This window comes from Talpa occidentalis, unplaced genomic scaffold, assembly GCF_014898055.3.
Source record: "Talpa occidentalis isolate TD23 unplaced genomic scaffold, MPIMG_talOcc4v2.1 talOcc4.4, whole genome shotgun sequence".
NCBI classification, from domain to species: Eukaryota; Metazoa; Chordata; class Mammalia; order Eulipotyphla; family Talpidae; genus Talpa; species Talpa occidentalis.
Genome location: NW_023604295.1, coordinates 6,464,622 through 6,490,370, shown reverse-complemented (window position 1 = coordinate 6,490,370; position 25,749 = coordinate 6,464,622). Strand labels below are relative to the sequence as shown.

Here is a 25,749-nt window from a genome sequence, read left to right as displayed (position 1 = left end):
CCAGAGGTGCAGGGAGTGAGAGGATTAACCAGAGACAGAGTGGGGAGCAGAATAGTCGGATCTACTGAAATACACTGCTGAGGGCAGCAGCTGGTAAGACAGGAGTGGACTGCTGTGCCATGTGGGTCAGCTCCCTGGCCGGAGATTGAACTCATGCTGCAGTGTCTGGCTATAGCTTCATAGTGCTGAGACTTTAACCCCCGTGCCACCAGGGAGACCTGTGTTTGGACTCTTGATTTCTAATCCACTGCACTAACCAAAAGGTGTGCTGTTCCTTTTCCTATGGAGTGGTCCTCTGATTGAGCTAAGTTGACATTAGCTCATTCAGCTTGGTGATTGTCAGATTATCTTTAATGAGCCCTTTGTCCTCAGGAAGTTTTGCTCTAGTTTTTGTTGTTTTCATGGTTCTTCACTATCTTTAACACAAGATTATTTCAGATTTATCCGGTTGCAGAGTGTTGAGCTTTCTGACTTATCTTCTGCTTGGAAGCTCAAGTGCCCTGTTTAATTTGGTGTTTTTTGGTTGTTTGTTCTTTAATATTCATAAGTGTAATTAATTTATGAGGGGTTTTTTTGGGTATGCAATCCTTGTTAGGTTTTGGTATTGTGCTTATTTCACACCAAGAATCTTTGGAAATTTTTCTCTTAAAAATGCTCTGGCAAGGGCCTTCCCTGGTGGCGCAGCGGTTGAGCACTGGGCTGCGAAGCTGCCTGCAGCCTTTGCAGTGCTGGTTCGATCCCTGGCCCCTGGAGAGGGTCCCACATGGTGCGCGCAGACCTCTCCTACAGCGCCCGCTGCTCCCCTCAGCAGTGTGTTTCATCAGTCTGCCTGTTCTGTTCCCCGCTCTGGCTCTGGTGAATTCTCTCACCTTCCTGCGCTTCTGACTGTACCCAGTGCTTGTGTAAATAAATAAATAAATCTTTTTAAAAAAATGCTCTGGCAAAAAAAGATTTTAACAGTGAAAAAAATGCCCTGGCACAATTTAAATACTTTGGAATTATTGCTCTTTAATGGAAAATCATCTTGGTCTGGAGTTTTTATTGACAGAGGTAGCAGAAAGATGCTTTTGGACAAATTCCTTTGCTCCTCTGCAGCTATTTATTAGATTTTCTATTTATTCTGAAGTTGGTTTTAACAAACTGGATTTTCTATTACAGTACTATCTAATATAATACCAGCCACATAAATAATTTAAAAAATTATAGCTGTAGCTGTATTAATGTAAGCACTGATGGTGGTGGTATCCTCCTGCCCACCCTTGCTTGCTTTCTTCCTTCCTTCTTGCTACCTTCAACTGCTCTGTAGGATAAGTTTATATTTTTTCCTTTGAATCAATAGTTGTGTGAAAGCAAGTAAAAAATTTTCCAGCTAGTAAGCGTTCTTCTTTTTTTTTTTTTTAACATTAATTTCTACATGGTCATTAAAGAATGCTTTCTCTTCTTTTTTGGTTTCTTTGAAATTTCGAAGTTTGTTCTGTGGTCACTTGAAAAGAGGCTCTCTATTCTTCTTATTTATTGTGTAATTTAGTTCTTCTTTAGTCTTGTTAATTTTGCCCCCACTCCTCTATAAAACATTGAAGATTTATTTTTCTCTTTGTCTTTGGTATTCTGTGTCTTTACTATGATATATCAAGGTATGCATTTATTTTCACTATCCTTCTCAGGGTTTGGCAAAGTTCTTTAACCAAGGGTTCATATATCTCTTCACTCTTGAAGAGTTCTTAGCCATTATCTCTTTGAACACTACCTGATTCTTTCTTTTTCTCTATGGGTATTACTCTTAGATATATTTTGTTTTTCTGTTCAAGTATTCATGTTCCTTAACTTCAAATATTTCATATTCCTTAACTTCTAATATTTCCCATCACTTCATTTTCCTGAAGATGTTGTATAATATCCTCCAGTCTTCTGGTTCACTAGTACTTTCCTCATCTGTGGCAAATATATCAGCTGCATTTTCCTATAGAATGTTTGTTTCCTTTCTTAAACTTCTGTTTGATAAATTCTCAGTTCTGCTTTCATTCTGTCCTTACAGTTGATATTATCTTTCTAAACATGTTAATTATCTTTTATATTGCCCTATTATATTGCCTTATGATGCTTGACATGCAGTTTTCTCCATGGCATCCATGATTTTCCCTCAGGGCCATTAAGTTCTTCATGTAGTTTGTTATCTTTGTTTATCTTCCTTGCATTAAGTCCCAGTTCCCAGAACAGCTTTGGTTTTCCTTCTTCTGGGGCCCTTATGGCTCTCTTTAGTGCTGAACTACTCTTTACATTGATGTTGTAGCTTGAGGCCACTGTGCTAGGCAGATAGTATAAATTCACACTGGCTGACTATGTTTGTCTGAGTGTCTGATTTCTAGTGTTTTCTCCTCCAAAGTTCACAAAGATGACCAGTTTCCTTATCACCCACAGACTGGGGGTAGAATGTGTCTCATCCTGGTTTCTTATTTCAAGTCTGGAGCAATGCTTTGCAAATCCCAGCCCTGTATTTTAAAGCAGAGTTTATCACACCTGTGCTTAAGTAAAGTCTGGACTCCTTGTTCCCCATATTAACATTAAATTGTCAACTCCCAGTCTAGATCAGGCCCCAATTTTCCACCAGTCTCTCCTTTTGAGTTCCCATCATCATTCTACTTCTCTTGCTTTAGAGTCTGACAAGGAATATTATTTTTCCTTTTTAAGTTTCATCTAGAATTTTTAGTAGTGTGATTTGAGTGAAAAATTTACTAATATCATGACCAGAATCCCACAAATAAGATATGAAGAGAAGAACTATTTTTTTTAAACAATAAGACAAAGACAACTCTATTGTGGAGTAAAATTCAAAATTTGCCTGAATTTTTAAGGCAGTGTATACAAAAGAAATTTTGCTTGAGGCAGAGATTTGGGGTGATTTCTTGTATCCCATGAGATTCAGTGTTTTGTTTGGTCTTGGAGTGCTTCTTTAGAAAAGGTTGAGAAGCATTGCCCTGAGATGACCTTGACCTTGACTGTAAAGTGGAACTCACTCCTGTGGGTAAGTCCTTGACAGGTCCATGGCCCGCAAGCCTGGGAACACTGGCGTGGCTCAGCGGTCTGTATCTTTTGTTTGCCTAGGCTAAGGTGGCAGGAAGCAGGTCTTCAAAAATTATGATCTCTAATGACAAAGAGTTAGGACACAGCAAACAACTGTAAAGTGGAAAGAAAAAGAGCTGTGAGCTGTCACCTCACCTTCACCTTCTGTCCCCATAAGTTGCCCCACTGCTAATAGTTTCCCATTAACCTTCCCAGAAAAGTTATCTGGGCAGATACATTTTATTTTCTTTTGAACATAAATAGGAACGTAACTTACTTGCTCTGCAGATTTATATTTTAAAAACTTTATTAATAAATTTTTAATTTTTGGATAGATTTATATTTACAGGAAGATTTTGAAGCAAGTAGAGTTCTCAAATTACCACAATTAATTCCCCCTATTATATTTTTGAGTGAATAAATTTGATGGCTAATATTGTGTAAACCTAAGATGTGCTGCATGTTACTTTGCTACATCTGTATATTGTACTCTGGCTGCCGGTGTAGTACAATATACAGTTACATTTGTCACATCACATAGTTAGAGTACACGATTGTTATCTATTTTTGTTAATTCTGTTGTTGGGTTCCTGGACCCAATTTCCAACAGGTTTGGCGTGCCAAGGCCTTCTCATACAAGCAGGCAATTCTGTGACCCCAGCAATTCTAGGTTTCTGAGAATTCAACTCAATTCTGACACTATCTACCAGGAGATAGCATCAGGTTCCATAGGTAAAGGGCTCAGCCTCCAAGACTGCCCATCACTTTCAATCTAGCTGCAACCCCAGACAAGCTGTGCTGCTTGCCAGCCAGGGGGAGGGGATTTATGGGTCCCCATGACCACTCCTTAGACCTCAAGTGCCTAACAAGCCCCAGATTATCATCTGCGTTTCTGACTGGCTATAAATCAGAAGTTCCCAGGACATCCTCCACAGGTTTGATTAATTTGCTAGAATTACAGATCTCAGGAAACCACTCACGCAGAAACTGAAGGACAGGAATCAGCAAATGGAAGAGAAGCATGGGGTGCAATATGGGGGGAAGGAGTGGGCTTTCCATGCCCTCTGGATTTGCCATTCTCCCCATGTCTTCAAGTTCACCACCCAGGAGGAGCTTCAAGACCCCTCCTCTTGGACTTTTCTGGAGGCTGCATTATATAGGCATGAGGGACTAAATCACTGACCTTTGGCTATTGAACTCCACCTCAAGCCCCTCTCCCCTTCCAGGAAATGGGGAGGACTGAAAGTCCTACTTTATATGCCTGTTGGTTTCTGGGGTCCAGCTCCTCCTCCTCAGGTGTTTTCCGAAGGTTACCTTCGTTGTCATAGAAGCATTTAAAGTAACAAGACTCCCATTTCAACTTTCAGAGCTCTGGAACTTTCTCCAGAACTAACTGGACACAAGAAAACAAATATGAAAAAAAGATGCTTCCATTGTTCTCATGGCGCAGGAAATTTCAAGATCTGGTTGGTGTGAAACAGCACCTGTGGCTGAAAGTCAGGTATGTGTGAGGGATGCATTATGGGCATCCGAGAGACCAAATGCATCTATTTCCTGCAAATCACAATTTCGCAACTGTCCATTAGATCTCTGTCTTATACTCTGTTCTTGGAAGTTTGTGCCATTAAATACCATCAACCTTATCCCCGACTCCCACTCCCTAGCAAGCACCCATTTACTGTTTTATGTAGATTTGACTTATTAAAAATTTCACATGTAAGTGACATCACACAGTTACTTATTTTTCTCTGTCAGACTAATCTCCCTTATAAGGCATATTGCACCCAATGTCGAGCTCTGCCATTGCATGTGGCACGTTATTACCCCTTCTCATGGCTGGATAATAGATTTAAGTTTTTGCCAATATATTTCGGATATGGTTTCATATCAGCCCATGTAGCCTTACCTCGTATTTTCAGCAGTGGCGGTACATTTGGCATATATTAATGACCCTCTGTTAATTGATATTGGGCATATTTCCCATGTTTTTGCCATCTCCAACAACACTGTAAGGAGTACACTTGTGCAGATTTCTTTTTGTAAGTGTGTGAGAAGACCTGTTAGGGTAAATGCTGGGCCAAAGCTTGATGCATTTAAACCTTCTTTAGAAAAGGTTTGTAACTAAACTCAGTGGGTCCACTCTCTTGGTGGGTGTCTGGTTGAACAAAAGACATTGCCAAGATGACAATAAAGGGTCCATAAAAGGTAAATGTGTACGTTTCAGGATATGTCACATGACAAGGGAGGGGCACTGTGTGGACACAGGAACAGATGCCAATTCCCTGCCCCCACTTCCACACTACCAGCATGATAGATATCTTGAATTACAGCTCTCAGCATGCCATGAGTTGGACTTTCTGAAGAGGTGGCTGCAGGGCTGGAGGAAGGAACAAGGGGTTATATATTGGTTTGGATGGAGAGGAAGCAGACCATGGCGGGCGGCGGGTGCTGCTCCTGGTCTTTGCTCTTAGAGGCTTCTGTGCTCCGGGGCAAGTGGACTCTTGAGAGACAATGGTGGTCATGAGCTTGGATGGTACATGGTAAATTTGGGGGTCTCTTTTTCCCTCCCGGCTTCCTGGGCCCTGATGAATCTACTGCTTGGTTTTCTGTTGGCTTGCCTTGAACTTGTTCTTCTGGCAGCTTAGCTCTGGTCCATGCCTCTAGGCTGGGCAGTTACCTATGAGAGGCTGGGCTATTTCTGAGTTTGAGTGGGAGTTTGGTATTTGAAATCCTTTCTTCTCTCTCTTTCTCCTTTCAAAGGCTCATCGATTAAAAGTCTTTGCGCACACGAAGAGTCTGCTTTCTTTGCTGCTGTGTGCGTGGATGACACAGAGCTTTAAAATGGGTCATGTGGTTTTTCCCCTTTACAGTTCTGGGTCTCTGGACACCTCTCAGTTTTGCTCAATACCAATTGTTGGGTTCCTGATTGGGAACGAATCCTCTGTCTTCTCTCCTTGTTGCAAGAAAAGCTGATGGTGAAACTAGCGTTTCCAAAGAGACTGTCTCACACAGGGGACAGTGAAGTGAAGTTACATAGTACTAACCGCCCACATTCGTTACCTGCAGCAGGGAGGGCTGCAAAGAACATACCTTTGGGAAACAGGAAAGTCTGTCATATACATGACTCTTTTCTCATCTGGGTTTTAATGCGGAAGAAGCTATTATACTAGGTGACCTCTGACCGGTGACCTGGGCTAACAGGGGAAATTCCTTAGCTCTTATTATCCCTGTACTCACAGGTTGATCTGCTCTCCCAAAACGTGACAGAAATTTATTCTGACACAAACAGTGCAAGAACCACTTAGGTGAACAGGACTTTAAGGAGCCTCCAAATTGATTCCCCATGCGTGGCATCCTCAGAGGATGCATGGATGCTGCACCCCATTGAGGACAAAAATCTGGCTGTTGAGATCATCATCAGATGCTCTTTGCTTCTGAAAAATGTTGTTGCTTGAATGGCTTTTGGGGTGAAGACCAGATATGGGTCGGAGGCTAGGAAGGCAGAATAAAGAAGAGAGGATGAAAAATACCTACACACTCTATTAGTTATTTCTTAATTTAACTGCATGACTGTTTTTCAATAAGTAAGTAATGCATTTTCACTATAAAAAAAGTGGAAAATATGAAAACATACAGAGGAGCTAATAAAGCTATGAATGTGAGGGTTTTAATACTATTTAAATAATTATTTGACATATAAAATATTTTAATAAAAGTACTTTGTGTGTGAGTAGTCGGCACACAAATTGAGGTTAATAAAAATAATCCCAGCATTGAGACCAGCTGTGTTTGGGAATGTAGCTCTTCGTTCTTGAAAGCTGGGTGTTAAATACTTAGAATATCTCTTTTGTGTATCCTGTGTCCACAAGAAATTTGAAAATAAAGATAAGGCAAAGTTATACCATACAAACAATTACCCAAATTTACATTGACCGTCATGGTTTGTAATTCTCTTTTAATGCTGTCCCTCTGATGAAGTATTCTTCTGCATTGCTCTTTGGTGATCGCATATACAGAATGGATGTACATATCAGTATCTATTGAGCTAATCCAAATATCATTAGACATTTTGGTAACTTCCAACATTTTAACTGCCAAGAGCAATGGTATGTTCAATATTCTTGAGTGGATAGTGTCGCTTGCACACTTCTCCAGTTCTGGCCTCAGGATACATTTTTGGATGTGGAATTGCTGGTTCAAGGACTACATATATTTTTAAGTATTTTTTTGCTCTATTTTGCCAAATTGCTCTCTAGACAGGCTCCATGAGTTTACGTTGCCATTAACAGTGCTAATAGGGCCAGTGCTACTTCTTATGGTATTTCTTTGCCACTTTCAAAGGAAAACAAACAAATGAAACAGAAAAAAAAAAAAGGAAACAAATGCTTCTAATTTTTAGATTTTGTTAACATTAGTGAGTGGTAATATCATCTGTGTTTTCATAGGCTTTCAGTTTTATATACTTTCATGTGTATTCATTTAAAAAAATCTCTCGATGTGGAGGGCCTCTCTGGTGGTGCAGGGGTTAAAGTCTCAGTGCTATCAAGCTGTCAGCAGCCACTGCGGTGGCCTGAGTTCGATCCTGATCCCAGCCAGGGAGCTACCCACATGACACAGCAGACCTCCCCTGTCTCCCTGCTGCTCCCCTCAGCAGTGTATTTCAGTACATTTGCCTCTTCTGCTCCCCAATGTCTCTGGTGAATCCTCTCAACCCCCACCCTCTGGCCTGCACTCCAGCTCTTGTATGCATAAATAAATAGAAAATAAATCTTAAAAATATAAAAAATTTAAAAATCGCTCTATAAGAGTTCACGGTAACATAAGGGCATCAAACCTTCATCATATATGTTGCAATTATTTTTTTTCTGGGAGTTTCTGATGGTATTTTTGAATAAGAGATTTGACCTATGGTCAAGCCTGTCTAGCTCCTCTCCAGCCCATGAACCTGCTGCAGGCCAGCAGCGCCAGTAGAGGGGGCCGGAAGCAGTAGGTGGGGGGTTGACGATAGTGGGGCCTCCTTGCCAAGGGCTCCATCAGAGCGTCTTGTCTTGGATAATTGTCATTCCAGAGATGGGGGTCCGGGCAGAGATGCTGCCTTGCATTGCTTCCACAGAGCGTGGAGCTATAGAGTGCTCCCCAAAGCTGCCCACGGTTCAGGGACTTGAGAGGACGGCAGGGAACGCCTGGGATATAGGACTTGTTGTCTCCACACTCCTTGCAGCCACGGCCCTGTTGAGCCACCTTCTTGGTTTGCAGTGGCCTCAGGGCAAGCAGGCTGTCCTTCAGTCTATAAAACGTCGCCCTGAACTTCAGTGTCATTTTGGGCATCGGGATCTTGGATGCAGAGCCCATCCATCTTTCATTAGCAGTGCTTGAGTGGCATGGAAGGCAAAGCTAGCTGTTTTCCTGGTGGGGATCATTATTAAAATGCCTAGGATTCCTGCCGCCGTCTTGATACCAGACCGAGAGGAAGCCCACTCCAGAGCAGCCTTGGCCCAGAGCAGGCTCGCAGGCTTCCTTGCTCCACTTGCTCAGCTGCCCCCAAAGCTCCCTGTGGAGTTGTTATATAAGATGCAGTGTTCCCAAACTGGTGATGCTGGTTCCAGTCAGAGTGCCTCTCAGCGGGCGGAGCAGTTCCAGCGCCAAAGCCCACAAAGCCCCCCAGGAGCAGCATCTGAAGACACACGGTAGTGACGCTGTTTTGCAAATCTTGTCTGAGAGGAAATTTCCTTTTTGACTCTCCTCTGGTGAGCCAGCCCTCCTGCCTCTGCTGAGGTTTCCCCTTCCACTCCTCTCGGCTTCCTGGCTTCTGGGACAGCTAGAACGACCGTCCACCCTGTGCAGGGCCCCATTTGTAGGAAGGATGAGTCGCGGCTCACCAGTGGGGGAAGGCTTAAGAGTGGAGGCAGCTTCACTAGTGGGGCGAGCTCGTTTGTTAAGCTCACTAGTGTGGAGGCGAAAATTGCCAGCCAGAAAGGACTTGGAGACCAGGCAACTCTCGTGTGTTGGGTTCACATCTCCCGTCCCTGGGGCTGTTGAGCTGCCTGGGATTTCACTCTTGGGCAGTGCTGAAAACTCAGGGACGACGGGCTTTGGGTTGAGTAGAAAACTGGTGACATAATCCTCAGGATCCAGTCTCTTCTTCTCTGTACCTTGCCAACCTCTGGTTTGGCCTCATCCTCTAGACAGTTTCAAGATGGCAGCCACAGCTGAGAAGTAGTATCCTGAGGAACGAGGGAGATTTGGGGGCTTTGTCAGGAGAGGGGGTTTTCCCATACCTGCCTCACTGTGGCTTCACCTGCAGGTTCTGTTCACGTCTCATTGGCCATCCTGTATCTCAGGCTCATCTTGAGGAAATCACTGGTCCCCCAAATGGAGGGCTTCTCCCTGAGGCCCTGCCCTGAGGCCTGGGAATGGATGTGCAGTCGAGAAGGAGGATGGGGTTCATAGGTCCCACCACAGTCTGGGTACTGTCTGTAAGTGTGATTTGCAGTTTCTCCATGTTCTGGGACTTCATCTACAATATTTCTAACGCCCACCTCAGCCCCAGGAGGTGGCATCATTCCCGAGTGTTACAGAGGCATAGATCTTGCTTAGAGGTTAAGAGTTTTTATATTATCAAACAAACCTTTTTCAAAAATACTGTGGTAATAGAGTTTGCAAGTGGGTAGCTCCGGGCTATGATTTCCCAAGAGGTGGGTGGAGTTCAGCCAAGTGCAGGACGAAGCCTTCCCACCTCTCTGCAAGGCCAAGGCTGCTCCATCCAGGCAGGCTCTGCTCCTAGCCCCTAGCCAGAGGAAGCCCCTGTCAGCAGAGGGGCAGGCGTGTCAGATACCAGACACAGCTACACCGGAGAACAAGGCCAGGCACACACTTTCCTAGATTGATTGACACGTCTTTCCGCCCCCACTCCAGCCCACTCAGGGCCACCCAACAAATGATGCCCTGGAGCCTTGGCATGCAATTAAAAATGAAGAAATGCTTAATCGAATCATGCCACTTGAAGTGAGTTGGGCTGGAATGAAAAAGCTGGGCAGCAGTGCCCACAGTGGAAATTTACCAGGCCTAAGCCAGACACCAAATACTCCCAGGTTGTTTTGAAATAGATACTGTTGTGTTCCATAAAGTTCTGAGATCCGTTTGCAAATATTTAAAAACCTTTCCATTAATGAGGTTTGTTTCGGGAGATCACACACACACCCCGCTCAGATCTCCTGCCCCCCAAAGACTTGTAGGACATGCAGGGAGCCACAGAAGCCCCCCAGGCCCAGGCACCACACACCCCACCCCCCCGCCACTGAGCCTCTGAATCCCTGTCATCCATTGAGACAGTTCTCATTTTTTAAAAGTTTATTTATATTTTCCCTCCTCAAAAATGTCATGACTAACTTTCCATTTATTATCAAAATATTCTTTTGCCACTAATTTCCCTTCTTGGTTAAAATAAACAAAGAAGCCAGCCCAGTTGGCGTTTCAGGAGGATGCATCCTGCTGTAAACAAGAGCAGCATTTTCTTCGTGGATCTTGAAGTGCTCCCCCACCCCCACCCCGCCGTGAGAATTTCCTGTGTAATTCTTCCCTGTTTATCAGCTGTGCTTGGCGGGGCAAGCAGAGACTGGGAGGTGAGGGGGGACTGGGGATGAGGGGCAGCTACCTTGAACCTGTCAGGATCAAGTATCTCGTCCTCCGAGGCCCTGCTCCAGTGTCTCAGGCCAGGGCCCCGCCCTGTGGGGTGCTCAGTCCAGGGTGAGGAGTCGTGCTTCTGAGTGTCAGCAGGTCCAGGGGGTGAGGGCAGGAATAGGGTTCTGAGGTGGAGGAAGGAGAGGGTCCCTGGAGACAGGAGGACAAGCACCGAGGGACCGGGATCTTAATGGGCCGCCCGCAGGCTGCTGAAGCAGAAACAAGTATCAGGGTGGACAAGGTGGTGACCTCTTTGGTAAAGCTTGGTGCTAAATCTTGGAGAATATGTACCAATGAAAAGTCCAGAAATCACCTAGACTAGGGCAAGGAAAATACCTGAATATCCTCAACCTCCACTGAGCAGGTTATTTGCAAAACAGGGAAAAAGAGAAGTCCTGAATCGATATGGGATAAGAAGATGTGAGCGCAACTCTGAGCCTCAAGGTCAAGTGTGGATGCCTAAGTCTCCGTTTGAGAGGCCTGCAAGAGAACGTTTGTCTCCAAGACAACTGCCCAAAGGCCTTAGCAGGGCCACATAGCTTTTAAAATGCTGATTCCAGGCCCTCCCTGGCTAATTAAATGTGAATGCTATGGAAAGTACCTGGGTGCAGGGCTGGCTTCATGGGTGCAAGACACTGGCAGTCACCTAGGGTCACGCTCGGAAGGGCCCTGCCCCCAGGGGGCTTCCCCTCTTTTGTTTAATGCTCCGCTGTCACTATCTTGAAATTCTTAATATTTCTGAACATGAGGCGGGAGAGAATCTGCCTATTTATTTTTGCACTGGGCTTTGCAAATTAGGTCTCTGGCCTGTGGGGGCAGCAGAATCTTTTAAAAACTATCCTCAGGGGATTCTGATGTGTGATCAGGAATTAAGCCAAAAGTTGGCGGGAACAGGTGACGAAATGACTGCGTGTATAGGAGGTTTGCCATCACGGAGAAGCTTTTGGAGAATAGGAAGGAGGAGGGAGAGACAAGCCAGGGGAGAGAACAGAAGGGTCTGGAGGAGGGTGGATGGACATAGAGGTTTCCATCTAGGTCTCCCCTTGGCTCCTTGGAGAAGAATGGATGTTGGGGCCTAACAGGAGGCAGCAGAGAGCTGTGGGCAGAAGAGCAGGCCTACGAGGCGGGGGAGGAGGGGCTGATGCATTGCTTGCACTGGGGGCTATGTGACTGTGCTGGGTTTTGGGTCTGGGGTGGGTGGGAAGGTCCCCAGGGCTCCTTCAAGTTGGGGGACACAAGATGTTGTGTGTGAGCTCTAGAATCAGGGGCCGCCTTCGCATCAGTGGGAGCAGGGAAGGCTGGTCTCCAGGTTTTGTAACAGGGTGGTCCCCAGGAAAGGGGGAAGTTCCAGGTTCCCTGCCCCACCCAAGGGAGGGTGGAGCTGAGCAGGAAGAGAAGAAGCTGCAGGAAGAGACTGAGGAAGGAAGGAGGATGGAGCCAGAAGGAGACCTGGAGGAGGCGCATGGAGCCTAGAGACACGTGAAGAAACTGCGCTTGTCTTTTGGTCGTGGACGGGGTGACACAGATGTGGGTGAGACCCGTGGGGAGGTGACAATGGCAGCTTTTATCTTGATGTTGATTTTGCTCTTTTCCTTCCGGGCTTGTCCGGTTGTTTGTGACCCTTTTCTGTGGGTCCCCACTGGAAGATGCTTTAGACTTGTGGCAGGCTTTGGGGCCTTGTTCTGGGCCAATCCCATATGGATGGACTTTTACCCACGAGGGGACGGGTAACTCTGGATGCTTCATTTAGAAACTAGACTAGAAACTAGACTCTTTGCCTTACCTGTATTGTTTCCTAGTTTTATTAAAGTTCCTTCCCATTAAAGTCTCCTATGTTTTGTGTTGATGCGGCGGATGGCAGAACCCGTGTAGAATAGGCAGGTTTGCGGGGTTTGGGCTGCCCCTCTCCCTGTCCTATAACAGTTTGAGCATTTGGGAACCTTGTCAGGGACTGGGCACATCTGTGAGACTCTTGGTTCCCCCAGGAGTCTGAGAGGAAGCCAGCAGGGCAAAGGAAACCGAGACAGGGCTCTGGGAAGCAGAGATTCCCCTGAGAAACCAACCACAAACAGGCGCCACTGGGTCACTTGTCAATGAGATGTCCCTTGTTTGTCTAGACTACGAGAGATAAGAGGTGGTGAAATCTTCTGCAGCTTCAGCCCTTTCATATAAATATTTCCTTCAAAATCAACCCAGGCTGGAGGAGAAACCAGGTATGCAAGTCCTGCTGCTCCACCTTTGGGAGCTGCTTTGCCTGGGACCTGCATGAGGGTGTCAGGTGGGCCCAGGAGTGGCTTCCCGGCTCCTCCAGGGACATCCCCTTTCTAGGGTATATGGGAGCAAAGAAATGTGTCTATTTGGCAAAAGATCGATTTCACGGGACAGGCTCTGAAGGCTGGGGAGAAGTTATTTTTATTGTTTATATGTAAATTTCTGTCTGAAAGGGCCTCTCCCAGGAAGACCTAATCTCCTTCTCTGTGTTCTGTGGAGAAGGCAGACTAACTGCGCACCTTGTATTTGCTGTGCCTTCCCCTGTAAACACCTTAACTGAGTTTCCCCTTCTCCCATCCTCCCTTGTTTAGCTAAGCTATTTAAGATGGCATCTAAAGCCACATGGGTGAGGTACTCAGTCCTGCTGGGTCCACATGTTGTTATTCAACATTTTTTTCCTCCTTTTCTCTTATCAGTCTGCCTGAAGCTTGTTTGATTATTGTTTGATTATTTGCCAGCCTAGAAGACCCCCAAGGGGTCCACGATGATTTCTTTTGCAGTCTGACAGCACCACAAAGGAGGTCCCAACTGCTCTTGACTCTGGGCCCACAGTGTCAAGTATCTAAGTGTGTCCAAGGAAGGGGTGTCGTGCACATGAGTGAGTGTGTGTATATCCCACAGGGGCGTCATTTGTCACCCCTCCCATTCCTCACACAATGTTCCACTCCCTCCCCCCAAGTCCTGTGACTTTTCCCTCCTTCCTGAATCCCTGATCCACCATGAGTTTGAGATAAAAGCTGTCTTTGTCTCGGTCAAAATGCTCAAGTCCCAGGAGCAGCTTCTCCACACTCTCACCATGCTTCTCTTCCAAATATCTTTTCCAGGTGTCTCCACATATCTGTCTTCCTTATGTCTCTCCCTGTATCCCTGCCCTGTAACATCCCTACTCCTTTGCTCCACCTCCATTTAGGAATGGGGCTCACTGGGAGTGATAGTCCAAGGCAGTTGCCTGTAAGTGAGGGTGGAGGAAAATGGCGCCTGATTGCCAAGCTGCCGTGCCCTTCCCCTTTCATGGAGCTGAGCCTGTAACAGTCTGACTATAGAACTGAGGCTGCTGGAGGGGCAGGTGGGGGGCTGGGGAGCAACAAGGGGAGAGGGCCTAATGGATGATCGTGACGGGTTATTGAGGCTTCAGTGGGGGTGTGTGGTGGTAACATATATCCGCAGAGGTGTGAGCATATGCCCCTAAATCACATAGAGTGTCATAAACCAATGTTACCTCAATAAACGTAAGATAGTGCCTAGGGCACTTTAAGGGCATAGGACATAGGGCATAAGGGAGAACCTTAGGATTTCAAACCAAAGGGGGAAAAATCAAGAAGGGGAGCTTTTGGGGGGGTGGTCAGAGGGCTTGAGGGCTCTGTAATCATGGGCTCCCTCTGTGCTGGAGGCTCTGACTCCAGGTAGCACCCCGAGAGTGCTGAGATGGTACCAGCCCATGGACTGATGGTACCGGCCCATGGACTGATGGCTCTGTTATTGGCGTGGACAACCTCCCCGACCGTCCATGTAAAATTCCTGGCCATGACCTGGCTTTTTTTTTTTTTTAAAACTCTAAAGTCTTGGTGTGTCTGCTGTCCAGAGTTCCCAGATAATGTCAAGGTATTAGTGACCACAACTTACACAACCCCTTCCTAGCTTCCAAACTTTAAAATCTTGTATTTTCAGCTCCTCCTGTTTTCTTTGGAATGCACTTAATTGACTTGGAATGACTATAATCTCTGGTGGAGAATAACATGCTTACTGGCTAAATAGCTCCTTCTCAAAAGAGCTGCAAAAAGCAGATTATGTGCAAATTCAGAGAATGCTTTTTGGGGCCAAGCTCTGTTGGATTTAAAAGGCCCTGTCAAGTTTCAGGTTCACAGTGTGACATTTATATGGTTATTTATGTCACTTATTAACTATGGTGTGTTTGTGGCAATCCAATCATGACCGTCCTGCGAATAGCAAGAGATGACAAGGGCTCCCCTGCGGGGTCTTGCACACGTGTCAGGAAGGTGAGCCCCGAAGGCACCATGGCTTTGACGTGTGTTCTTTCTCATCTGTGATGCTCTTGACCTTTTTGCCCAAGAACACTGGTTGCCAGGCATGTCTGCTGCGTTGGGTCCAGCCAGAGGCAGAAAGTTCTACACTTGGAAACTGCCAAGCCTTCCAAGCGCAGTGTCATGAATAATTGCCTTTGTTTCTAGGACATTCTGAGGCATGCAGATAGAAGCTCTGCATTGCTTTAACGTGTAGGGCATTGTAAAGAATTAATGCTGCTTTTTGAGAAACTTGTTCTAGTTTTTGACATTCTGACATTAACAAAAGAGGCAGGATTCTTAGTGTTGTGCCTGCAGTGCCAATGCTCTGGAATGAAAATGAAAATGAACCTGGGTTCAGAGGCTTCTGGTTAGCACGTGCTCCCTATCACCCCCTCCCCACCCTGCAGGCTGCGGGCAAAGGGGGTTCCTGAGGGTGGGATCAAGGGAGGGCCGATTCTGTTAGAGAAACCCAAGAGTTTGTGTTCTTGGCTCAGGACAAAATCCACCGGGCCCCTCAGCAACTGGTGAGGCTCCGAGGAGGAGAATGAATCCGACACTTCCCCGGAGAGGCAGAGAGAACACCTGGCCCCATCCATGTGTAAATGGTGCTCCCTGGCTTTGTGTGACACCTGCACCGTGGCACCGTGGCGACTCCACTCCTCTGTGGCCCTCCCCGGCTCCAGATCCAGCCCCTGTTCTAGAGAAAGGAAAGCTGGAATTCATGTACATTTTGCTATGATTAAGGATCAAAAAGCTGCATCCCCAAAATATGTCTTTGGCAAGAGGTTTATTTTGTGGGAGGCCCTCTGAGGGCTGTGTGGAGGACGCTTTTGGTATTTGTAGCTAAACTTCCCTCTGTAGGGGCCTCTCCTAGACCCAATTTATCTCTTTTCATCAGAGAACTGAAATCTATGGCCTTTGCTTTCCTATTAAACTCTCCAACTTCCTCTTTCTTCCCCCACCCCATCCTCTTGTGCCCTAGGTAAGCTGAGAGGGGGTCTGAGGGCACTTGGGTGAGGTAGTGCTGCTGCCCGTGCTGTGCATGCTTTTAGCAGACATCTTTTTTGACTTTTCTCTCTTATCAATTTGTCCAATACTTGTTTGATTACCGGCCAGCCTGGAAGAGTTTGGAGGGTGGACGATTTCCTTCGTGACACTAGCTTCTTGGAAAGAGACCTGTCCTGTGGTTTCCATTTCTATAAAATCGAATTAAGGGCTAATGGGCATGTCCCCTTCTCCAAACCATCTTCAGACTTGCTCTCCTTAAGTTAGGATGTCCCTTGCCACCCTCTGATGCTCACAGCTGGTGAGATGCTGGCAAGAGCTTGAGCCCAGCCTGTGAGAGTTCAATGAGGTCTGTCTTCCCAGCAGCCCCTGGGGCTTCACACGTGAATATTACTCAGCAGTAAAGAGACACGAGCTGTGAAGCCACAACAAGACGTGGAGGAACCACAAGTGTGTATTCTAAGAGCAAGAAATCCATCTGAAAAATCTACATGCTGTATGATTTCAAGTACATGGTATTCTGGAAAAGGACAAACTATGAAGATGGTAAAAAGGTCGGTGGTTACCAGTGCTTAGTGGAGGAAGATGGTAAAAAGGTCGGTGGTTACCAGTGCTTAGTGGAGGAGGGAAGGATCAATAGGAAACACACAGGAACGTGAAACTACTCTCTCTGATACTGTAGTGGTGGACACACATCAGTATATACTTGTCTGTAGAATGTACAAACCCAGTGTCATGGCCACTGCATGCTGCCAGGCAGAGGAGTTTACAAAAAGCGAATAGGTCCAGACCAAAGTTAAGCCAGTGCCCACACAGATACGTCAAGCTGGCTTTGGACAAAGGTGCACGAGCTCTCCTCTGGAGGAAGGAGGCCCTTTCAACAAATGGTGCCGGGGGCATTGTCCGCAGATTAAAAAAATGAACTTCTACCCAACCTCATAATTACTCATCCACTATTACATGAAAATGAACTCAGCATGGATCAGGAATTGAAATTTACAAGGCAAGATATGAAACTTTCAGAAAAAAGTGGGCGAAAACTGTGGGAACCGAGGGCCACAGGAAGTTTCTGGATTTGATACCAAAAGCACGATCCATAGAAGGAGAAAATGCTCAGTTTTACCTCCCCCAAATTAAAGTTTTGCTCCGTGAAAGACCCTGTAAAGACAACAGAAAGACAAAAAAGAGTGTGGGAGAAAATATTTGCAAGCCATGTATCCAAGAAAGGACTGGTATCGGCAATGTATAAAGAACTCTCAGAACTCAATCGTGAAAATTCCCCAAACAATCCAATCAGGAAATCGCTAAAGACATAAGCAGACATTTCACTGAGAAGATCTACAGAAGGCAAATAAACACATGAAAAGATGCTTAACATAATTTGCAATCAGGGAAATGAAAAATAAAATCACAGTGAGTCATCACTGCACACCTATCAGGATGGAGCCAGTGAGCGGGTCGCTTCCCAGTATATGGCAATCAGACCATCTTGCTCTCTGCTTGAAACTTAAGAGTGATGGATGTTGATCATTTTTTGCTAAATCTTTGGGGAAAAGCCCCCACTGCTGATGAGTATGGGAGGAACTGGCTCCCTCACGCACACTGCAGATGAGAATGTCGATGGCACCATCGCTGGAAAACTGAAGATGCACTGGCCACATGGCCGGCAATCACGCTCTTGGACATTATCCCAGAGAATGAAAACTTATGTTCCCAATAAAACCTCTGCAGAAATGTTCATAGCAGCTTTATTTGTAATAACTCCAAACTGGAAATGACCCAAATGTCCTTCAACGGGTGAATGGTTAAATAAACTGCTGCTCCGTCTCCTGTTGTGGTGTGGCACTGGAGTCCTGCAAGAGATCAATGGGATGCGATCAGTGGCAGAAGCTTGTCGAATTATTTCTTCCAACTGCATGTAAATGTACAATTGTCCTAAGATAAAAGATCTCGTAATGTAGACATCTGTGTCCATCTCTCTCTCTCTTTCTCTCTCTAGCTCCATCTCTCTCTCTCTATATATATATCAATAACGGGCATGTGAATCAGAGGCTAAGACCTGGAAGTCTGTGGCACCAGGACTGGATTTTAAGAGCCCTTATGAAACTGACCCTAGAAGATGCGGAAGCTGAGCCTTTGGTTGAAAAGTGCAAAAATAATTGCACCACCTCTTATGATGTAATCCAGAAATCACATTCCTTGTCTTTACTCAAATGACTTGAAAACTATGTCCACACAAAACCATGCACATCGATGTGCCTAACAAGTTTGTTTATAATTGCCCAAACTTGGAAGCAACTGAGATGCCCTTCAGTGGATGAATCCTAAATCCTAAATGTCTGGTGCAACCAGACAATGGAATGTTACTTAGCAGTAAAGAGATACGAGCTGTGAAGCCACAACAAGACATGGAGGAACCACAAGTGTGTATTCTAAAAGCAAGGAATCCATCTGAAAAATCTACATGCTGTATGATTTCAAGTACATGGTATTCTGGAAAAGGACAAACTATGAAGATGGTGAAAAGGTCGGTGGTTACTAGTGCTTAGTGGGTGAGGGAAGGATCAATAGGAAACACAGAGTTTTCAGGAACGTGAAACTACTCTCTCTGATACTGTAATGGTGGACACACATCAGTATATACTTGTCTTTAGAATGTACAAACCCAGAGTGAACTCTGATGTCAACCATGGGTGTAAGGTGACAACCTCGTGTCCATGTAAGTTCATCCATTATAACAGATGTCTCACTCTTGTGGGGGATGTTGATAATGAGCAGGTTTGGGGGTTGGGGATATAAGGAAATCTCTGTCCTGAGCTCCCTTCAGCCAAACCCGGCCATGCAGGGCCTCCAGCTTTATCCCCTTGTTGTGATTTGTTGAAACCCTTGAGAGTTGGTGAACTTACCCAGCACCAGAGGCTCTCACCTGTCCAATCAAACAGGCTCTCACCTGTCCAAAGCAAACATGTTTAAACAATCCTTAGACACTCACTTTTTAAATTTATGATTTCATTTTATTCCTAACCTTTTATTTTGAAAATGTTAAAGACCCTAGAACACTCTGGAGAAACTCTAATGGATGTATATCTGCCTTGACCTACGTTCACCCTGGTTGACACGGCCATGGGGCATTCAGCTCACTCCTCGTGTAGACTTATATCATCATCTTTGTTGCTTGAACCACTTGAGATTAAGTTGCAGGCACCAGGACTCTTCATTGAACATTATGAATAAGGACACTTGTTTCCATAATCACGATAGAGTTTTTAAGTTCAGAAAATTTAACATGGACATGCAGTCCATACTCAAGTTTCGCCCATGCTCCCCGATCTGTTCTAAGTGCAAACCTTCTATCCTTAGTGTGTGGATCTGGAGACACACACACACACACACACACACACACACACACACCCTACATGTTTAACCTTCGTTGCAGAGCACACTCTTGTAAGAGGATCTAAATATCACTTACTCCTTTATTTTTGGTGACAAGCTTGCTCCCCTGTGCTGGGGTCTTCTAACTCCTGGGGAAAAGAGCTCTTGGGGTCTGTCCTGTCTCACATCAGGTCTGGGGGGTAGGAGGAAGGAAGGGTGCAGGGCACGTAATCCTCCTGCGGCAACACCCCTCTGTCTGGTTATCAGTGGGCACCAGTGAGCTTTTGCCTTTGACCTCCCACCCCCACTTAGAGAACAGAAACTGAGCCGAACATGTCAGCAGGGAGCATGGGTGGTTTGTCATCTCTTCGTCGAGGAGCAGCACGGGAGCTCAGGAACGAAGTGGCGTGGCCCGCCAGCCAGCAGATGGAACAGGAGCAAATGCATGTTCATCAGCTGTCCAGCTGCTTTGCAGACACCCCAGTCTAGGGGGCCGGGAACACAGGGACACACAGGCGGATGCTCTGGGGAGAATGAGTAGCAGGGGCAAGGACATGCTTCTCCAAGGAGGAAGAAGCAAGGATTTGGGTGTGATGGAGCCTCGGTGACGAGTACCATTGGGAGAATTGGGGGGTCAAGTTCTTCACCCCAGGAAGGGGAGGGAGTATGTGGAGGTGGCTCCAGCCGGTGGGGCTTTCACTGGCACCTTGACGGGTGAGGAGGGGAGCTGCTGTGTCTCCTCGTCTGTCCCAGCTCCTGGCTGCCCTTGGTCTGGATGTCCTACTTTGCTTGGCTCTCTCCAGGGCTGGAGTCAGCTGAGAAGAATTTGCTGCCATCTGCTCCTTCTGCTTTCATACTCACCCAGGGAGGCAGACAGGAGACGTCTGCTGGCGTGGCTGAGACAGCATGGTCATCCTCTCTCGAGTGGCAACCAAGTGGACTTTGAGACTAAATAATCTGACACAACCTCATAAACTAACAAAATAGGGGCTTTCTGGTAAGAATTCCTCTGTTCCAGGTTTTAGGGTTGGGATCATTAGTCTAATTTATAGGGCTGCCATCCATGGGGAATGCAGGGTGGGGGTTCATGCCTGGAGTGGAGACTGGCCAGGCCACAGCTGTTTTGCAGATTAGGAGACACTGGGAGAGCAAAGCATTGTGTTCCTGCCACTGCCGTGACCCACGGTGGCCCAGGCAAACCTCTTGTGGCCAAGCAGTAGATGGACTAGGCCTTCCTGGGGACAATATTTTTCTGTTTGAAAAGTACCTGAGGGGCGTATTCAGAACCTCACAGTTGCTGAGAGAGAAAGTTTGAGCAAAGTGATCAGCCCTCAGTTCTTGCTCAGGCTACATCTTTGGTTTTGCTTCCAACAGCAAGAACCCTGAATGGACCCTGAACGAGAGTTGACTGTGTGGCCCAGTTCTAAGAGCTTTCCCTGACTGTTCTCTTGTTCATTACGACTGTTCCTCTTGAATGGTACACTTTATCCACTTCAAGTCTTTTTCCTTCTTGTGGCAGCTTCTGAGTAATGTCTCCTTCACCTGTTTATTCCTGGAGCCTTTGTCATTCTAAATCAATGCCTTGAGGTATAGAGAGTGGTGAAGGTGGTGAAGATGGGTGTAGGGAGGAAGAGGACTCCGGCCAGGACAAATTTCATGAGGCGAACACACAATTTGCAGCTTTTTGAAAGGTGTTCACAACAAACAGTCTTGTGTGTTGCCCGAGGGGAAGGGCAAGGGTGTGTTAGAACTTCAGAGTCTGACAATGTTCTAGGTTGTCCGAGTCTGGGAATGCTTTAGGTCTTCTTTCCTGGTAAGCCCCTCTCAGTGGCTTGTGTAGAAAAGTAAAATACTCCTGCTTTACAGGGCTCCTCCTACAAGGGGTGGTGGGGGGCTGTGTTGCAAGGTGGTCTTCCTGCACAGTCACTGGTGTTGAGTGACAGTTCATGTACCCAACCTGTACCTAGAGGTGGTGCAGAGAGAAGGAAACCCTTGGCTGGTCTTGTGAAGTGCTAAGGATGGTGACACAGGGGGAACCGAGGTGAGCCTGAGGAACAGGTAGCCCAGATCAGAAAGCAGATCATCTGTAGAAACTATGGTGGCCAAATGAAGCTGCAAAGGATCTAGAACCTACCAAACCAGGCACCTGTTGGTGGTGCTGGAGAGGGATCTGGTTCTGCTGATGCTGTTTTTTGTTTAAGTAAATGTTGATTTTATTTTAGCAGACTTTTAGTTTCAGTTTGGGATTTCTAGAATGACTACAGAGAACACAGAGAGTGCCTGCACACCCCATCCAGTTTCCCTGAGCATTACTATCTTAACACTAGTGTGATGTGTTTGTTATCATTCACAAACCTATATGGATGCTTGCTTTTTAATGAACATCCACACTTTATTAGATGTCCTCAGTTTCCCCATGTCTCTTTCTTGTTCCAGGATCCCGCATCACACATCATGGTGTCTCCTTAGGCTTCTCTTGCTGTGACAGTTTCTCAGACTTCTCTTGGTTTTGATGACCTTGACAATTTTGAGGAATACGGGTGAGGTGTTTTGTAGAAAACTGGGATTTGTCTGATGTTTTTCTCACACGTGGATTGAGGTTATGGGTCTTGGAGAGGTAGCCCACAGAGGTAATGTGTCATTCTCATTATATCATGTCAACGGGACAAACTTTCAACGTTACTTATCACTGTGGGTGCTGACCTTGGTCGCCTGGCTGAGGTCGTATTTGTGGGATTCTATCCTGTAAAGTTATTCTCTGCTCCCACTTCCATTCTGTTCTCTTTGGAAGGAAATTGCTATGCATAGTCCACAGTTAAGAGCAAGGAGTCAGGAGGAGATCAACATGGCGGTGGGGAAACTCTATGAGTAGGTCTTCCCATTTTAAAAAAAGTTAATAGGGAGGAAAAGCAGCAGGTCTCTGTGAAAACCAGGAGCAAACGGCTCTAGGCGCCATCAGAGGAAGAGGAAGACTCCACGGAGAGATCAACAAATAGCCCAAGGCCAGCCAGTAAGCTTGTGCAGGAAAGCGCTGGTGTGCTTGAAAAGCATATATGGATCGTGGCTGCCCAGGTCCCTGCACCTGCCACCTAGGTTTATGGGGAGACACTTGGGAACTGTCACTAAGGTGAATGACCCTCACTGAGTAATCAAAAAGCAGGCGCTCAGGCACAGGAGCGGGGTGCAAAAGGCGCCATTTCTGGGGACACTGAATTGGGCTACCGCCTGAGTCCCAGATCTGAGGGCTTCGGAACTGAGACCTGGGGCACAAAATTCGGGGCATAGGATCCCTACAACATGCACCACAGGGCAGACACAGCACCCCACGCCATTGAGCCATTCCATGCCACCCCCACTCAGTTCCCCGGAGATCTCTGGGGAAAAAGCACAACTCTGGAAGGATACTAGGAAAGATCTCTGGCGCCACTTAGTGATCAGAACAAAATCTCCAGCTTCCTGATAGTTGGAAGCCATTGTTTCCAAAACCACCCTCAGGCTCTGAGAGGGGGGAGGATCATGGAAATGGGGGTAAGAAGGGAAACAAGGTGTGAAGCAAGACCCCATTCTGGAACTGAGAGTCAGGCACAGGATTTGGGGCGTGGGATGTACCATAACAGTGGGCATTGCACAGGGTGACAGCTGTCGTTTTGGATCTGAGACCCTGAGATTGAGAACTAGAGCACAGAATTCAGGGCACAGGATCAACACAGCCGCAGGAGAACATGGGGCAGACACAGCAGCCACCATGTGCAGTAGCCCCTGTGTCGAGGTGCTCCCCTCCTCGCTCCATTTCTCAGAGAACTACAAGGGAAAAGCATGTGTCAGCAAGTACAAGTCTCTAATGCCACCTAATCACTGACTGATTCCCTGCTGGAACTGAGCAAATATGGAGGGAGGGAACTGTAAGATAGTGCCCAGCAACACAGCCACAACATCAATACCCTGGTAGAGTTTTGGCCTACCAGGGCTGGTCTCAGTCTGGTAAACGTTTTTCGACACCCCTGAAGAAGCAATCCAAAGAGATACTTGCCAACACCAGTGGCACAGCGTCTCAATGCATAGAACAAATTAGAAAGCAAACAGCAGGGAGAAGAAAAATTACAAATAACAAAGCAAGCCCACAGGAGAAGGACACACCACAAAAAGAAAATCAGTCACCAGACTCAGCAATGACGTGGAACCATTAAAGAAAATACATATATAGTGGGAGACTTCAACACCCCACTCTTACCAATGGACAGATCAATAAGACAAAAAATAAACAAAGACACTAGAGCCCTAAATAAAGACATAGAACTCATGGACTTAACAGACATCTATAGAACACTGCACCCCAAAAAATCCAAGTACACATTTTTCTCAAGCGCACACAGATCATTCTCCAGACTCGATCACATATTGGGCCACAAGATAAACATCAACAGATACATGAAGATCAAAATCATTCCAAGTATCTTCTCTGATCATAAAGTCATCAAACTAGAAATAAATCATGAAAAGAAAACAAGGAACCCTTCCACATCATGGAGATTGAAATCAACACTACTGGAAGACCGCTGGACTAATGAGGAGATCAAAGAAGAAATTAAAAAATACTTTGAGTTGAACGACAAGGACGACACCACTTTCCAGAATGTATGGGATGCAGCAAAGCAGTAATAGGAGGAAAATATATAGCAATACAGGTTCACATCAAGAAACAAGAAAGAACTCAAAGAAACAACCTAATCGCACATCTCAAAGAGCTAGAAAAAGAACAACAAAAAAAAACTTAAAGCCAGTAGAAGAAAGGAAATAATAAAAAATCAAAGCAGAAATAAACGAAATAGAAATTTAAAAAAAATCCAAAAGATCAATGAAACCGAAAGCTGGTTCTTTGAAAAAATAGACAAAATAGACAAACCTCTAGCCAGGTTCACAAAGAAAAAACGGGAGAAAACACATATAAACAGGATTATAAATGAAAGAGGAGAAATCACAACAGACTCAGTAGAAATCAAAAGAATAATCAGAGATTACTATGAATACTTATATGCAAACAAATTCAACAACCTAGAAAAGATGGAGAAATTCCTAGAATGATATAATCATCCAAAGCTGGACAAAGAAGAAATAGAACACCTAAACAGACCAATTACAAGCATTGAAATTGAGGCAGTAATCAAAGCACTCCCAAAAAACAAAAGCCCAGGTCCAGATGGCTTCACAAATGAATTCTACCAAATGTTCAGCAGTGAATTAGTGCCTATCCTACACAAACTCTTTCAAAAAATTGAAAAAGAAGGAATACTACCAAATACGTTCTACAAAGCCAACATTACACTAATATCAAAACCAAACAAAGACAGCACAAAAAAAGAAAATTACAGGCCAATCTCCCTAATGAACACTGATGCAAAAATCCTCAACAAAATCCTTGCCAATAGAATCCAACAATGCATCAAAGGAATAATACACCACGATCAAGTGGGATTCATCCCAGGGGCACAAGGATGGTTCACCATACAAAAATCGATCAGTGTAATCCAACACAGCAACAAAAAGAAAAATAAAAACCATATAATCATATCAACAGATGCTAAGAAAGCATTCGACAAAGTCCAACATCCATTTATGATGAAGGCCCTTGAAATTCTCGGGATGGAAGGAACATACCTTAACACGATAAAAGCCATATACGACAAACCCACTGCCAATATTATTCTCAATGGTGAAAAGCTGAAGGCTTGTTCCTTTAAGGAACAAGACAAGGATGTCCTCTCTCACCACTGCTCTTCAATATAATACTGGAGGTGCTAGCCAGGGCAATAAGACAAAAGAAACACATACAAGGAATCCAGATAAGAAAAGAAGAAGTAAAACTATCACTTTTTGCAGATGATATGATAATATACATAGAGAACCCTAAAAACTCCACAGAAAAACTACTCCAAATAATTAACCAGTTCAGTAAAGTAGCAGGATACAAAATCAACACACAAAAATCAGTAGCCTTCCTATACACAATCAATCTGAAGTAGAAAAAATCAAGAAAACCATCCCTTTTATAATTGAAACAAAAAAAATCAAATACTTTGGAATAAACCTTATAAAAGAGGTGAAAGACCTATACAAGAAAATTATAAAACACTGTTAAAAGAAATAGAAAAAGACATAAAGAATTGGAAAGACATCCCCTGCTCATGAATTGGAAGAATTAACATTATAACATTATTAAAATGTCCATCCTACCAAAAGCAATATACAGATTCAACGCTATTCCAACAAAAATTTCAATGACATTCTTCAAAGAAATAGAACAAATATTGATGAAATTCATATGGAACCACAAAAA

At 45.2% G+C, this 25,749-nt stretch overlaps 1 protein-coding gene across 3 annotated transcripts in view; it reads left to right on the top strand.

Annotated features, from left to right (window-relative positions):
- Positions 1-25,749, top strand: part of KCNE2 (potassium voltage-gated channel subfamily E regulatory subunit 2) — a 131,204-nt gene that overhangs the window by 24,598 nt on the left and 80,857 nt on the right. Inside the window, exon 2 of one of the 3 annotated variants that reach the window (XM_054700293.1) lies at positions 4,428-4,561. The exons of 1 other annotated variant lie outside the window; for it this stretch is intronic. In XM_054700293.1, coding sequence (XP_054556268.1) covers positions 4,502-4,561 — 60 coding nt within the window. In that variant the 5' untranslated portion in view covers positions 4,428-4,501. Of the gene's footprint in view, positions 1-4,427; positions 4,562-25,749 lie in introns of those variants that run through there. One more of the 3 variants, XR_008553753.1, reaches the window with a different exon arrangement.